The 16888-nt window shown below is 38.5% G+C and overlaps 1 protein-coding gene across 1 annotated transcript; it reads right to left on the reverse strand.

Annotated features, from left to right (window-relative positions):
* Positions 1-2081: 2081 nt before the first annotated feature.
* LOC308410158 (endothelin receptor type B-like) lies at positions 2082-5220 on the reverse strand (the record flags this gene model as incomplete). The annotated part of the gene is made up of 8 exons (XM_080903323.1): positions 2082-2249; positions 2960-3068; positions 3263-3396; positions 3485-3625; positions 3833-4037; positions 4224-4336; positions 4462-4913; positions 5064-5220. The coding sequence occupies 8 exons, from the start codon at positions 5218-5220 to the stop codon at positions 2082-2084; spliced, it is 1479 nt and encodes a 492-aa protein (XP_080759449.1).
* Between the last annotated feature and the right edge of the window lie 11668 nt (positions 5221-16888).

The following is a 16888-nucleotide window of genomic DNA, read 5'->3' on the forward strand; positions in this document are numbered from 1 at the left end:
GCGAGTGCCTCTTCTTCCTCTACAAGACAAGAGTGCCTGTGCTGTCAGGATGTGTGATGTTAAATTGTCCAATCAAATTCTCAAACAAGGCAATAAACAAGGAAATCCATAAACGCCAATTGGTCACGGATGCACAAAATTGCGCCCCGACGGCTGAACTCCAAGCTTCAAATAAAACTCACCCTCAGACCCTTATTACTGAAAAACTTTCAGTCTGTCCTTTTTGACCACTGTCCGTACAAGCAAGTCGATACATAATTATATTATTCATAACACATAACGTGGTGAAGTTTGAGTAGAAAATCGATTCTGGCATACACGTGAAGGCAACCACACATGTTATATAAACAAAATGTACTTATTTGTATTGCAAGTTATATTTTTGCAAATTATTAATTATTTGTGATGCGTTTTTTTCCTGGCAATATTTTTACAGGGGTGGCACTGTAGCAAAGGTCTGAAAGGAGATTTGACTTAAGCCAGCATTCTTCTTCATGTCCAGCAAGGGGCGACTCCTTTGTTTACAAAAACAAGACGAGCTGGATAGATATTGGAAAACAGCACAGCTCTATGACCTCAGTGAACACTTTCCAATGACTTTATTGGCTCAGTCACTAGTTTCAGGTCATATTGAATAAAACATGAAGTTCATTTTGTAATGCCATTGTTAGAATCAGACAGGAGGATAATCCAGGAAATGCTCTTTCGCTAAGGACTTGTGATTGACAAGCCCTTAGCCAAAGAGGACTTGTCAGTCACTTGTGATTGTGATTGACAAGTCCTTAACCAATAAGCGCGTCGTGTCCTCGGTTTAACACTGATTTTACCCATCACCTGTCACGTCCTGTTCAAAACACCAACATGGCAACTGCAAAAACACTCAGCCTGTGGCTTCATAACTCCAGTTATGGACAGTTTAAAAAATATTGCTTATGATTATATAAGATAATCACTGTAATTCATTTAACCTGTCACTGTTTTTATTATTTTCGCTGGTGTATACAACAGTTCAAAAAAATAAAAAGCATTCAGATAAAGGCTTTCTTTGATCAGTATGCACCTCTCTTTTGTATAAGCGTCACAAAGCATAACAAGAAGTCAGAAGCTTTTATTCAAACAAACGACTCCATTTTTGCAAACAGTCAAGTTTACTTACACGAGATAAACTTTTAATAGGCATTCCAGCACACAGCGTCGAGACACTTCTGCAGACTGATACAGCGTTAGCTGGGAGAGCAGCACTCTATTTGTGCTTGCCTTGTCCTGTGACAGGAAGACCTATCAGGTGCCCCCCTCAGACTCCCCCCAATCCCTCTCTCTTCCTGACCTCATTCTGTCATCTTCGTTTTTCTTCTCCCCCACTCACAGGTCTTTCATAAAGTGTCTCCATGCATTACACATTTAACAATGCATTAAAAATAGGCCACCATCAATCAGTCATTCAGTAGTGGAGACGAAATCTACTTGTGGCACCAATTTGATATATTTCTCAAGGTTCATGCAGGAAAAGAATGCCATAAACTCTTGAAATGATGTGCGGCATATGAAAGTTAACAGATATGTAAATAGTATGAGATAATAATACACCGTACCTCATAAAACCCACCATGATAATTCTGAATTCCCCTTCGCTTAATTTCCTCTGGCATAGTGTCTTTCCAGAATCCAGAAACAGAATTAAGATAATATATATATGCAGGCGCTAAGCCGTGACAAGATTTCTGTTGATGGGTGCCAGGTTAACATCGTGCCCAAAACAGTGATTTGAGAACTGTGATGCATGATACAGGATAGGTACTAGGTAAAATCTGATGTAATGTTAGGGAGTGAGTCAAGCCTCGAGGGCAAATAGTCTGAACAGTCTGACTCCAGGTTGCTCATGCCAAAGCAGATGTTCAACTGACGACAGCATTACAAAAGACAGGGCTCCATGTTATTCAGAAGGTATTTTATATTATTAGGATGGCATGTCAAGGTTGCCGAGCTGCCGATAGAGCTGCCTTTGTAGTTGTTTTGATGGCCATGTATATTTAATAAAGATATATCGACAATCTCACAAAGTGTTTTCAAAGTGAGTTTTGTTAGCACAGTAAGGTGTTCTCCTGCTCAGGTTCAGGTACAGGAGTCTGCTTGTGAGCTTTGATGTTGCAGCTCTGCTCTGAGGCTTGATCCTGCATTCTGGACTTCAAAACAGACTGCATCTCGTCATGGGCAACAGCTTGAAGAGGTAGACACCTGCACAGACATGCCTGAAGGACCACCCGGAAAATTTGGTCAGAGGACAACAAACATTTCCCATCAGCTTCACCTGGCAAAAACTGCCTATTATGACGTTTTTATGTGAAGTATTTCCTGTCCAAATCTACAGTAAAGCAATCGCTAATGATCCACAGATTGAGTTTTCATTAATTCAGAGAGCGCAAACCTTATCGGGAATAGAAATGTAGTCTGGAAAGACAGTTGTTTAAAGCAAGCTTCAGCTTTGGGTGTTTCATAAATATTACATTAAAAAAAATATGTTGCTATGAAGAAAGAAATCCATGTATTGTGCAGTGCAAAAAAATGTAAGTATAGATAAAATAAATGAAAGAATGTTTTAGGTATCTTCTTCTGAACTTGTGGTACAATAAAGGCTCTTGATTTTTTTTTCCCTTAAAAATTGCCTTGAAGCGATGTTTTCTTCTTCTTTTATAGCACGTCACTTTGATTCAGTGACCAACTGTCTGGTAGATTGCCAAGTGTCTGATGATGTGTTTTTTTCTCAGACCATTTTCACTTATTACCCCCTCAGGTTATTACTTGCTGCAGTCTGGCTATTTTACAGACATGACTCCATATGTCCTTAATGACACCCTTGATAGCTCATACAATGTGGACCAATATGTTTTCAAGATATACCCGATTTATTTAAACTAAATAGTGCCATCTATAAGAATAACAATAAGAGCATGACGCTTACCTTAAAGCATCTCTTGAATCTTTTGCTGACAATGTACAATGCAATAGGGTTGATGCATGAGTTCAGGGATGCCATATTTATGCCAAAATAGTCAAGGACAAGAAAGACGCTGAAAAAGAGTTGTCAGAAAATGTCAGGAAAGCTCATAGGCTGGCCAGTGAACAGCAGAAAAAAAAAAAAAAAAAAAAAAAAAAAAAATATATATATATATATATATATATATATATATATATATATATATATATATATATATATATATATATATAAACTTTAAATTAAAGGTTCTTAGTACTTTGTGCTCACCTCAGCAGCTGACACCTATTAGGATCTTTTTCATCATAAATTGTTAATTTCAAGATTCTGCTGAGGTACAGAGGCAACCAGCAGAGTGCAAACACAATCACCAGGCAGAAGACAGTTTTTGCAACTTCTCTTCTCTTCAAAAGAAAGGACATGATCAAAATAAGCTTTAAAAAGGAAACATTGCCAGAATGATGCAAAATCTGCCAAAAACCACAATGCTACCTGCTTGATGTGTTCGCATAATGTAGTCTCAGTTTTTCTCAGCATTTTCCTGGTCATCAGCGTGTAGAACACTGCAGTCCAAACTAGTGGCATGCAAAAGTAGAAGCCAAAGAGCCACCAGTCTTTCACTGCTTTATAAATCTGTTGGTTGAACACGACAAGGCTATCAGTCGTGGATGCGAGAGCACCATTCAAGAAACAATATTTGACACACGTGTAGGTTGAAAACAAGCGTACTTTGCATCTGCTGGCTGAAGACAGAAGAAAAACTATGATAATTGTTACATTTTTTAGTTATCTTTGACAATTGACATGAAAACTTAAATGTTATGAAGACAATTACATTACCTGCATGAATCCCGTGGTTTGCATTGGGTGTAGTAGACATATCGTGAGACGCTTCTCTTTATAGTCCATTGTTATCATATCAAAGCCCACAACTTCAGGGACAGCCAGCAGGATAGAAATAACCCATATCAGACCTATTTCAATTGCTGTCCACACTGAAACCCAGATGCCTTTGATTTGATTCCAAGACACAACAGCTCTGTATCTGTAAAATCAATGAGAAAATGTTATGGCTTGAGGAACTTTTTGTCTGTAACAATGATGCATTTTCAGCTCAAGAACATTTCAAGGGCTAATGCTAAATAAATCTGTCTGCCTGATGAAATACAGATAGGAGGCACGGAACACTATTTTCTTGGAGGGCACAGGACAGTGCTGTTTATCTCCTTACCTGTCAACACTCAAGGCACATAAGCTCAACACAGTAATTCCAACAGAGGTTTTTTGTATGAAGGGAATGAGTTTGCAAAGTACTAAACCGAAGGGCCAATTTTCTGCCATGAGCTGCAACAAAAACAAAAGGGCATTTTTGGCAATTTAAAAAAAGAAAAACACCCACAATCAATTCCAGCTGAAATTAAGTGCAGAAAAGAAAACAATAATTGCACACCATGTGGTAAATAACTCACCCTGTAAGCGTTGATTGGAATGTCTATCACAATGTGGATTAGATCTCCCAAAGCAAGGCTCGCAATGAGAATGTTAGGGCCACTTCTCATGCGTTTGTTTACGTAGATAATTCGAAGTAAGGCGGAATTCCCGACTATTCCAACAACGAAAACAACCAGGGAAACTATAATATTGACATATTTGAAGGTGACTCTGATTCCAGCTGACTCTGAACACATAGGAGGGTGTGATGTTTTTGGTCCTGCTACTTGAGGTGGATGAATTGAGCTGTTGGATTTCTCCTTTTCCAGTATTAAAAAACCAGGGGAGGTTGTTGCAGAGAGCTCAATTACAGGAGATGGTTCTGAGTCCTGGTTGTTGGCCGTTTCACCATCAAGAAGATTTCCCAAAAACAGAACCAGAGTGAAAATCCACATTGTTGTAAAATTCCTCAAAAACGCCTTTTTGCCAACTGTGGAATGGAAAAATGAAAGCTGTTATAATCAGCACAGCTAATTAGCTTTACGATTTAGTGCAATGTAAATGATTCATTTAACTTATTTTTATTTATTTAAAAGGGAAAAAATATTAATAATAGCATTGATTATGATTGCCAGCTTACCTTCAGATGAACACATACACACTGCCTGCAGATAGTCTCTGTAATAATAAACAGGCTGTATGTTTAATACAAAGGACGGTTCTTTGTTGCCTGCTATAACCCAGCTGAGGAAAATCAGGGTTTTATAGACTAAGGTACTGTTGTCAGCATTAGTCATCGATCTGTCAGTAGTGACTGTAATTACTTCCCTTGATGCATCACCCTGAATGAAAGGATGGTGTTGAAGTGTATTGTCTGCTATCGCAGAGTGAGATCATTTTATAGGCTTCAGTAGGGATATTGTGTTACAGTTTTTCCCTCTGTTACTAAAACTTGTCCATTATCTTATTTGACATATCCTCACAAAATCTAAATGTAGCAAAATGTCTATTTTAGTGAAGCAAGAGATTTTCTTTGCTTAGAGCCACAAAGCCTTTATCACTAAGTCACACTCTATCGAGTCATCATTAATGAATGCAATGGGAACTGGAAAAATATCTTCTGCAGCTATATTACATTTTGGATGTACATGAGCTTGATGCACAAATACTGACAGGCAAACGCACTTGAATAATAACGAAAATGATGCAAATTTTAACTACAACATTTAGAGAGTTTCAGCTGACATTTTTTTGCCTCAATTGACACATATCAATTTGAAAACATGACTCGGTCTCAGTCCTACCAGAGTTACTGCTTCTGCCTCTCCTGAGGGTCCCGGTGAAGGTGACTTCTCCCCCTCGACAGTCTAACGACAACCTGAAGAGCCTGGAGGAGCAGGAGACGTGACGACAAGAAAGATCCCACTGTTAATAACATACTTGACAACTACTCATTTCAACATTGAAATCTGTGCCTCGCTGCTCACAGATGACCTTGGGAAACTACATGCTGGCATGTTTTTTTGCAAGAAGTACAGATTATGAGAAGTGAATTGAGAATAAAAGACTGTGACAACTGTTCGCAGCTAAGTTTTCGGTATATTCCAAATAAATACAACATTTTTTTTGGTATCTTTTTCATGCAGGACCCATAGAAGTAATTATGGTAATATGTAAAGACTTCTAAACACAGCACCTTGCATTTCTGTTTCATTTGTCACTTTAATTAACTCCATTTTGAGTCAAACTGCTGGTAAAACTGATCTGAAACCAGCTGTTTTTTGGTCTTTGGCCTCAGTTGTGCTTTAATGGATATGACGGTTATCTTGGTGGTCGGTTTGGCTAAAGAGCTTTTTACCTGACAAACCCTACCACTGCTGTCAGATGTAATGACTCGCCAAACCCACCATTACCGCAGCTGCATATCTGCACTGGACACAGTTTAATTTGGAAACCAAAATGCTTGGGTTTATTACAGATTGCAGCCTCGGTATTTGCAATGATTATGGTCTAAGCTGTGAAATGTGTCCACGCTTACATGGCTTATCACAGCAGGTAAGTCATGTGAGCAAGAAGCTCTTTTGTAGCTTATCCACCAAAAATACTGAATAAAATTGCTCTCGTGAAGCATTTTTTTTTGTCTCCCATCGCTGTTTTCTTCAGTTCCACCAGAGTTCATGAAGGTTTGTTTGTTGGATGGAAGATTTATTACTCTGATGAGTACTCAAACACACACAGATTGGGAGTGGGTGGAGCAGAGCCCCTCTTTCAGCTGTCAAGGTAAGCTGTGTCATCAGTATGGCTAAGATTGGGTCACCTGTTCCAGCCCCCTCTTGGATCTCATGACTTAGACAGCTGTCAAAATCCTAATTATTTCTCTCTTGTGTAGTTCAAAAGGAAATTGAAGAATCCCGTTGATGCATGCAGAGGTGAACGTGGACAGTGTCCCCAATTAGCTGCTGTTATTAATGCAGTTCTGGCTGATGGCTCTAACAGCAAAGCCATTCAGTATTGTGGTTTTGTGGATATTTTAAGCATTCCTGAAATCTTGAAATAAAATTATGAACCTAGATGGTAACTACTGACATTTTTAAACTGAGAAATTATGTTCTTAAAATGAACTAATTGCCAACACAGTCTTTCAAAGACAGTTGTACATTTTTCACCTTTTGTTGTTACCCAACTTTTCTTTTCTAGCACTTTTTTCACCAACACCATTTTTTACAATAATAATCATTAAAAAAAAAAAAAAAACGTTGACATTTGATATGATATCTTATACAATTTTCTTCATATTTGCTTTAAGACACTGTAAACGTCATGAGATTATTGCATTTTATTTATAAACTGCAAATCTCTCTATATATAGAGCCTTTTTTTTTCTTTTTCGAAAAGTGCCCACCAGCATTAAAGCACTGCTTACATTGTATATTAATGCATCAGATATCACCACTGTCACCACTGCCAGATTCCTCTGCAAGGGCAGAGTTAGGAGACAGATGATGAAAAGCGTGTGGGTCATTCTTGTTTCCTAGCATACAGGCCAAAACAAACTTGGTAATGACAGTGATGGCTTTTTCCCCACAGTAATAGCTGCATGTGGTGGCTATAATATCAGAGGTGCAGAGGTGATTATCAATCAGTTTTTTTGCTGCTGGTTCCAGGTGTTGAATCTAAAAAAGATGGCCCTTTTCCCCCTCAGTCTGTCTATTGCCAGCACTTCTATTAGCCCTTCACATGCACTCACCAGCCACTTTGTTAGGTACACCTGTTCAACTGCTCGTTAACACAAATATGTAATCTGCTATTCATGTGGCAGCAACTCAGTGCTTTTAGGCACGTAGACAGGATCAAGATGACCTGCTGAAAATCAAACTGAGCGTCAGAATGGGGAAGAAAGTTGATTTAGGTGACTTTGAATGTGTCATTGTTGTTGGTGCCAGACAGGCTGGTATAAATATTTCACAAACTGTTGATCTACTGGGAATTTCTTACACAATCATCTCTAAGGTTTACAGAGAATGAGAAAACATCCAGGGAGCGACAATACTCTGGAGGAAAATGTTTTGGTGACGTCAGAGGTCAGAGGAGACTGGCCAGAATGTTGGTGAGCTAGTAGGAAGTAACTCAACTGTATCTCAATTAAACCGTCAACACAACCAAGATATATGGAAGATTATCTCTGATTACACAACACCTTAAACTATGAAGGAGACTGACTACATAAGCAAAAGACTCACCAAAGCTGGGCAAGCCTCAGTTTCTCCTGCAACATTCAGATGGTAGGGTCAGAATTAGACAAAGATCCAGGCTTGTATCAACATTTCAGGCTTTTGCTGGGCACACTATTATGTCCCTTGGTACCATCATTTAAATAAAACAGCCTGAGTGTTGCTTCTGATCACGTCCATCCCTTTATGACAACAGTGTACCCGTCTTCTGCTTCCAGCAAGACAAACGCCATGTCACAAATCATCTTAAACTAGTTTCTTGAACATGATGGTGAGTTGATCATGGTGGGCTCCACCTCACCAGTCTCAAATACAATATAGCATCTTTAGGATGTGGTGAGACAGGAGGTTTGCATCACTGATGTGATGTAAACAAGTCTGCAGAAATTGTACAATGCTATGACGTCAATACAATACCCTGTTGAATCTATGCCATGAAAAAAGTTTAAAAAAAAAAAAACTACTGGCAACTGCTAGAAAAAGAGGCATATTCTTAGAGTGTGGATGTAGTTTTGTTAATTAAAAGTCAATGAATTGGGAAGCACTCCGGTTCTGATAATATTTACAGAATGACTGACTCACCTGGTAAGAAAGGGTTCATGCCCACTGTACGAGTGGCTGTAGGAAGCTTTCAGAGCATAACCAAAACCTCCCCAATTGTTGGGGCAGGTTACAGTTCTTACACAAAAATAGGGTAAATTAATTTCACAATCACCACGTTGTGGTTATTCCACTCTAACAGTGCTTTACTCAAAAAGTAAGCTGCACATTCCTCGTTCTATAACTGCACCACTACGGCCTCTGGATGTTAACAGAATGGACGTGACTACAATCTGAGGGAGCTCTCTCGCCCTCCCCAACTCATCCCAACTCATTTCATTACAGATATTTTTGTCAGCGGACACATGAACCCACAGCAACCAGAGATGAAGACAAGTCTTGTAATTATTATTGAATATGATGTTGTCCAACTGTTGCCGGAAAAACGCCCATTAAAATCAAATAACCTTATTTCCGCACCTCAGTATCGCACAGTATTTGTCTAAAGAGTAATTTGAACAAAGAAACAAAACAAGAGCTTAACAAAATGTGACGTACGACCTCTTTAACTAAATGGTTCTGTCACTGCTGAGAGTGATGATGGCAAAGCGATTAGTCAAAAGGAAGACAAGACAGGCAGCATACCAATATAAACAATAAGAAATAAAGTTTTTGCACAAAATCCAGATGTTCAGTAGCATTTGGTGTTTAATTTATATTTTAAGAGGAAAACAAAACTCTATATAAATTAAAACAACATTAATTGGCATCTAGTAAGCTGCCCAGTACATTTCAGTGTGTTAAATAAAATAATAAGACCGTTGTTAAATCAGTGGCTGCTTTGACTGTCTTGTGTTGTCTGTGCTAAGCTACTTGATATCTTTCATTGACGACAAGTCTGATGGTGGTAGAAGGCAAAAGAGAAAGGAACACAGTGTCCCATGAGACAAAAGCACCCCAGCAGTTTCCTGAACCTTTAGTGCCACCGAGGACTGATGGACAGAGTGACAGACAGATGGAGAGACATCCATCTATCCAGTTCCACATATTCAACTCAGGGTTCAGGGTTATCTATGGCCAGCTAGCTCTACCTAGCGATAGGTTCTAGCTGTCTTGGTGCAGCCACCCCCTTCAGCTCTGGGTCCAAACATGTGGGAGAGGTAGCGGCAGATACAACATAAGTTTTTTATTATTATGTATTTGTTTCGCATATTTGTCACGCTGACATGTTTCAGATCATAAAACATCAATATTAGACAACCAGATAACCAGAGTAAATTTAAAAAGCTCTTTTCCAAGTTATCCAAGCCTACAGTACTGTAGGTTTTTCTCGCAGAAGAAGTGATTGCCTGTTACATGCCTCAGCGCACCAGCACATCTATCATCACTGATAGATAGATTGATATCATCATTGATTTTCTGTCATCCTTATTAAGGTGCTCTCTCCTCTTTGAGTCATCCCAAGTAATGATTGGCAGCAGAAAGCTGACTGCACTCTTATATGTAGTCAGAGAAGCTGGTGCATGAAGGTGGGCAAGGTTCACTCTCTCTTTCTCTTTCTCCCTTAAGTCCATCAACGGTGTTATCCCTCAGTTGCTTTTTCATTGTTGTTTATTAATTATTAGTTAATTTGGGAGTTTCTGGCAGTGCTGTTTTTGGCAGTCCTATTTTGGTTCTATTAGTCGAGTTTACTAATATTTATTTAGTGGAGAAGCTTGAATTGTGTAGCTGGCAAATTGTCTTCTTCCGCATATTTTTTTTGTTTTGGTATGGATTGCTATCGCCACTATTTGTGTTCAGCTGTTGTAAGTAAAAATCATATGTAAAGTCCTTTTGGGATACTGAAGCAGTCATTTAAAAACATTTAATTTTAAAAAAAGACATCAGTGTTTACCCAACTACCAGAACCAACCAATTTGATCATGAAATTATAGGCCATAGGAATGTAGGACATAGGGAGAGGTAAAACTGTTTAAGAAGCTTTGAAAGCATTATCTATAGAATTAATTGTAGTTCTTGCAATTTCCTTCCCATTAGAATCTATCTGAGAAAGAAATTGGCACTTAATAGCTCCAAACTCGCAATATGATAAGATGTAACAGATTGTTGCCAGGTCCACACAGATTTAGCTGGACTACATTAAACCCTACTCATTTGGCCCTGCACTTAGCAACACTAGACCTGAAAGGTTCCTTAATAATTCTAATTGGTACAGTTTTCTGGCAACACCAGAGTACTATTTCCCCCTATCTGCAGATTTTTTTGTATTTTTTTTTAAGTAGGCTGAAACATTTGAAGCTCCATAGAAAACCCAAGACTTGTACAAAGGTATAATTATGTATGCAACCTCGAGACTTCTCAAGATAAATTACAGCAATATTAAGCATGTGGTCTTTTATGCTTCCCATGGAGATGATACGAATACATAGATAGTATCCTTTGTTTCTTAAGGTTGTATTAAGATCAAACAAACTCTTCAAATGGATGTCAAAAAAGATCATTGATGAGCCTCATCCCTGGGGTAATATTTAAAAACAAAAATTACTACTAGCATGTTTACATTGTGTCTACAAGAACAGACAGATGATGATGATCCAAAGGTATGCTCATGCATTTGTAATGACATTGCTGTTGTTGTGTTCCATCTTAAAGCATATGTGTTTGATCATCTGTGGCAAAATTGAGAAGAAAAAAAAAAGGACATCACTGCAGAATTCAAAAAGCTCTGTACGCTTCGGAAAAGGAGGGCAGACCAAAGTGTTGAGCCGATTGTGTTTATTTGGCTTCGTGTCACAGCTAAAGGAGGCAGGCTAATTAAGAAGTTCCACAAAAGTGGGAAATGTTTTCTGACCTTATGCGTGAATGGAACGGATAATGTTTTGCATCCTTTTAAGCAGTGCTGAAAGTGGACGATCAAGGACAAGGTCAAAGTACAAATGAGAGACTACATTTGTTCCCTTTGATAAAAGGTTTGCACAGTGTTAATGATCCTTAATAGACAAAGCTGTCCTTCTGGGAAAGCAGCCATTATAATATCTTCCGCAGAAGCTGCTGACTTCACTTACATAATCCTGGTAGAAAGGACGTAGCGCCCAGCATCAAAGGCATTTTTGCAAAATAAAAGCTGTTCCACATGCTATCATCCCAGTGGAATGATATGGTAATTGTTACTCTATAAGGGTTATGAAATGGATTTAAACAGAGGGCTTTCTAAAAATGAGGCCTTGAGGTAATGGTTTGACATTTTAAGAAACATATTTGCTTTGTGGTGGAGAATTAGAAGAAGATGTGCAGATGGATACCACTCTCCTGTCTTTATAGCAAATATGCAGCTTCTTAGCTCATCTCAGTAAAATACTAGTTGCAACTTGCCTCCTGTCTCCAAATGTAGTAAAACTTCCTCCCACATAAATAGTCTGGTATATGACCTCAGTAAAAGATTACCTAAGCTTTCATCTAATTTATTTTATTAGAGGAGAAGTGCGATCTCCAAAATGTAAAACTATTCCTTTTAACCAAATATAAAATTAATGTTGAAAACCAATTCAAACCTGCAGTTTTTTTGATAGGTTTCTTTAAAGACCTTTGGACCAGCTGCCTCACTAATCTCTGTGGTATGTTTAAAGGTTGAATCTGACCCCTGGTAGAGGTCTCTGCTTTGGTGAGACCGGAGATCTGAGGAGGTGCAGGAATTGGCTGTATTTTTATCCACAAGTATGCAACCTTCCCTTCAAGCTTCTCACCTTCACTCTTGGGCTGCACATCAGTTTGTGTGTGTGCATATCCCCCTAAAAATGCACGTAACCTATTTCACCTTCGCACATCATGGAAATATTAAGCTTCATCTGAGGTCAAAGCTTAAAGTTGTTAATGGTAAATTTATGCACTACAAACTGTGCTTGCGATGATTTGATATGCCGCTCTTATACGTGAAAAATATACAGCGGGAGCCTCCATTATAAACCACGCAGTATATCAGAGCAGCCATTCATGATAATCATTAGTTGTAAAGAAAAGAAAAATAAATTTGAAAAGGGATAATGTGTCATTTTGATTTTAATGAAGCATTTTTTGTCTTTTGTTTCTAAAGAATCATAAAAAGCCAGAGCACAGTGTTCCAAATGACAAGCACAGAGACTTACTTTCTGCTTGGCCTGATGCAGACCTGCAAGTTCCACCACTCTGCAAATCTGCACCACATTAAGCCACATTACATTTTCCTTCCCCAGATGCAGTGGTTTAACAAACAAATGGAGAAGGAGAAGTGACCCGGAAAGATAAAGGCCGATGTAAATTAAGAGAGAAATACAGAATTGGCAAAAAGCTCGCCTCTTTTATGGCAGCGATGGCGTTTTACAGCATTGCATTATTTCAGATTTGTTTGAATAATATGGTGCAAAGTCATTCACGGTTGCATTCAGATTGTAAAAGATTTGATCAGCAGCTACACACACACACACACACACACACACACACACACACACACACACACACACACACACACACACACACACACACACACACACACACATTAAATGGTAAACACAGTCCATTCTGTCTTTCCTCGTTCTTCCTAGCGCTATGAATTATTCGCCATTTATACGAAATCTTTTAAACATAACAGATAACAACCGGTCATCTTGCAATAAATTGTTGACTGCTAATACGTTACCATTCAGCCGGACACATCGCAATACTATTTTTTTCACATTCTGTATGCTATTTCTAATTTATATGAAATGGTTAAACTGCATGCACTCTTGCTCTGTCTGCCCAGCTGTAGTGAGTCAGTCTGAATTAATTCTTAATAGGTCATACTTGCCAGTCTTGTGCAATTTCTTTAAAGTTAATAAACAAAAAAATACTAAAGATTTTATTTTCATCATAATTGCTATCCACTTAGGTTCCTCTCTGACATTTTTTTCATCTCATTTGTTATCTAGGAGTCTTTCTAGAAAGGTATAAGGGATGGCTGTTTTTTGTGCAGAGCATATAAAAATCAAACTTGTAGAAATCCTTTCATAAATTAATCATGTCCGTAGCATCCCAATACATACATTGTGAGGCAACTATAAACTTTTCAGTCTCCATACTACCATACATGTTGTGTCAAAACATTCCTGTAAATGTACACTGAAAATAGATGAGTCTCAAATTCGTTGCATTTTTTTCACTCTGTTAAAATGAAACTTATTTTTTCAGTAATTGAAGATTGATTTTGACCATTTCTTCTTTCGGCTGTTCCCTTTTGGTGTCGCCACAGTGGATCTTCTGCCTGTATTTCCTGCTATCACTAGCATTTTCTTCTGCCACCCCAGAAATCGCCATTTCGTCTCTCACAACATCCATAAACCTTCTCTGTGCTCGTCCCCTTTTACTCCTGGCTGGCAGCTCCATATTCAACAGCCTTTGCCCAATATATCCACTATCCCTCCTCTGCATATGTCCAACCCATCTCAACATTACCGCTCTTACTTTGTCACCAATCCACTCAACCTGAGCTGTCAGAAGGACAAGTTGTAGGGAAATTGTCAGAAGAACAGCTCAGGTCTACCCACGTCTAATCCTGTCCCTCCAGGTCACTCCCAGTGAAAAGCTCAGCATCATCAGTTCTGCCACGTCCATCTCAACCTCCTGTTCCCGCTAATAAAAATGGCCCATAAGAAGACTGTCAATTAACACATTCCCCAGAGATTTAAATGGCATGTACTAACCATGACCATAACGCCGTGTTAACTTGTCCAAGTTGTACGGATCATGACACACAACACAGCGCTGAGGCAAAAATGTTGGTAGCAATGTCTTTTTCTTTTGGCTCTTCCCTCCTCTGCTTTGTTGGCATGAGCGTGATTAAGTACAGTAGTGTAAAGTATATTTAACAAGGTTTTCAGTGTCATTGGAAATGCACAACAAACTGGATCCATACTATCACATGTTATATTTAAATATACAGTATATATAAATAACTGGAAAAGTGTTCAGCATGTAGTGAAACTGGCATATCCTGTGCAAATCACTGAAATTGTAAATGAAAAATGTATCACTGTAGAAAAATCTTACACACTGACATGCCAGGCAGTGTATTCTAACTAAAATGTTAGCTTTTAATTACACATAAGACACTACTAATTATCTTAATTTAAGAATAATGCAGTTGTTGTGCTTTAGTTGTATATGCACATGGTTTTTGAAGACGGTAGGCCCACTCAGACTGACTCGGTTGCTTAGTTTCTTTGTGTTCTTTCCTACTAAGTAGATATTAAGATCAGACTTCTGAGAGGATCATACCATCTGTTGCATGCTTCGTTGTTTTGCTTGTCACTGACGATAGTCTTTTATGTCTCTGGCTGCGTGTTTGCCTTGTTGTCATGCAGCAGGATGAATTTGGAACCAATCAAATATACCAAGCTAATGGTACCTGTTTGATGGATAAGACTCTAAACATCTAAAGTCCGTAAAGCTTTTGATTTTGCTTTTATCCACACCATATACTGTGCACAGTCCTGTACACTAATGGCTGTGGCGAGAACAGGAGAGATCAAACAGAAGATGAGGTAGGATTTAAAGAACTTGAGGTAAAGTTTTTTCCCTGTTGTGGTGTCTTATAGACACAATTGCTTACACTAGCGGTGAAAATTGTTGTTTTTATCCGTCCATTCTGTGTCTGCTTCTTCCTTTTTTTGTGGTTTCTCTGCGCATCTCCAAAAGTATCACAGTAATGATGCAAAAACCTGACTCGCTAGGCAAATCAAGTGAGATGGAGACAACAAAAGAAAGAAGAAAAAAAAAATCAACATTTGTACAAAAAGGAAGGTTATAATCAGGATATATACTACGGAGAATGTTTACAACAATAATCTCTCGAGGAATTGTCTAATTTGCCTAGTGTAGCTAGATTCTAGTGTTTTATGCTATTAAACCAACATTTAAAAACACCCTTTTTTTCTGGAGAGTCGAGAAATAAATGGTGAATTGATACAATTAGCATACACGGAGGCTTTTTTGTGTTTTTCAGAGATCTTTTTCCTATTGCCAAAGAAATACTGAATGTGGGTTTTCAGAGCCTTGTCTATCCTTGTCACAGTGTAAGTTTTATCTTGTGAAAGATGATATGACATGGTATCCAGAGACCGAGTTTCACGGTTTTGATTTATTCATGAAGCACAAGTTAAAGACCTCAAAGAATTTAATAAATTATGAAGTGTCTTTGTTTTTTTTTTTCTCCTCAGAGTGTTCCTAAAAACACGAAATCTGAGGTGGAGATATCCCCAGATAATGAAGTGTTGGATTTGCTCAGCACGGAAACTCCCCCAGCTCCTCCAGCCTGCCAACGAGAAACGAATGAGCTGCTAACTAGTCTGGACAAGGTATGCAAGAAAGTACTACTTTTAAACTGCTGGTTTTCATCCCCTGCTATAAATGTGAATTCATTTATGGACCATGCAATTAGTGTGCATTTCTTTCTTTTTCTTTTTTGCATCAAAGCTTGCCTGTAGGGGCTTTTGCTTGTTTTAAAATGTGTCCGTCTCTGACCCTGTCTTTGAATACCTCATTAGCTGCTGGGATATTTAGATGCTGTGTTTCTGACAGTGTCTTTTAGAGACAAAGACAGAGAGAAGAGAATGAAAAGCATCTATTCAAATAATGTCTTCAGGCCCCCAACGTCAAGTGGATCAGAGGCATTGCCGCAGACCGTGCTGAACATTTGATGTGAGTGCTGCCAGCCGCTGAAGAAACCCCCGGTGACCAGCGATCTGATAGTCAACAGCAATGACCCAAAAGAGGTAAGAATGCGTGTGTGTGTGTGAGTGTGTGTGTGTGCAGCTCATGATAAATAAAAACTGACTGAAGTGAAAATAAGTGATTTTGCTCACAGAAGTCACTGTGTGCAGCAGTGAGTTACGATTACTGGGGATATCAAACAAACCGAGGTAATTTAAAACATCAAATATCCAATTCTGATATATGAGCACTACTTTGTTTAGAACCTAGTGAATTTGTGACTTAACAATGAGCCTCAGTTGAGCTTCACACAGTAAACTGGGTTGGATAAGTCTTTCAGCTTTAATCCATCGGGTTTAACCTAAGTAAATGCATTAGCCATTTAGAAAAGACAACCATTTTTATACATCGTGCACTATTTCAGAGCCTCAAAGATGATCGGACAACTGACTAACAGTTTTATAGCCAGGTG

Source organism: Rhamphochromis sp. 'chilingali' (genome assembly GCF_963969265.1).
Source record: "Rhamphochromis sp. 'chilingali' genome assembly, chromosome: 14".
Classification (NCBI taxonomy): domain Eukaryota; kingdom Metazoa; phylum Chordata; class Actinopteri; order Cichliformes; family Cichlidae; genus Rhamphochromis; species Rhamphochromis sp. 'chilingali'.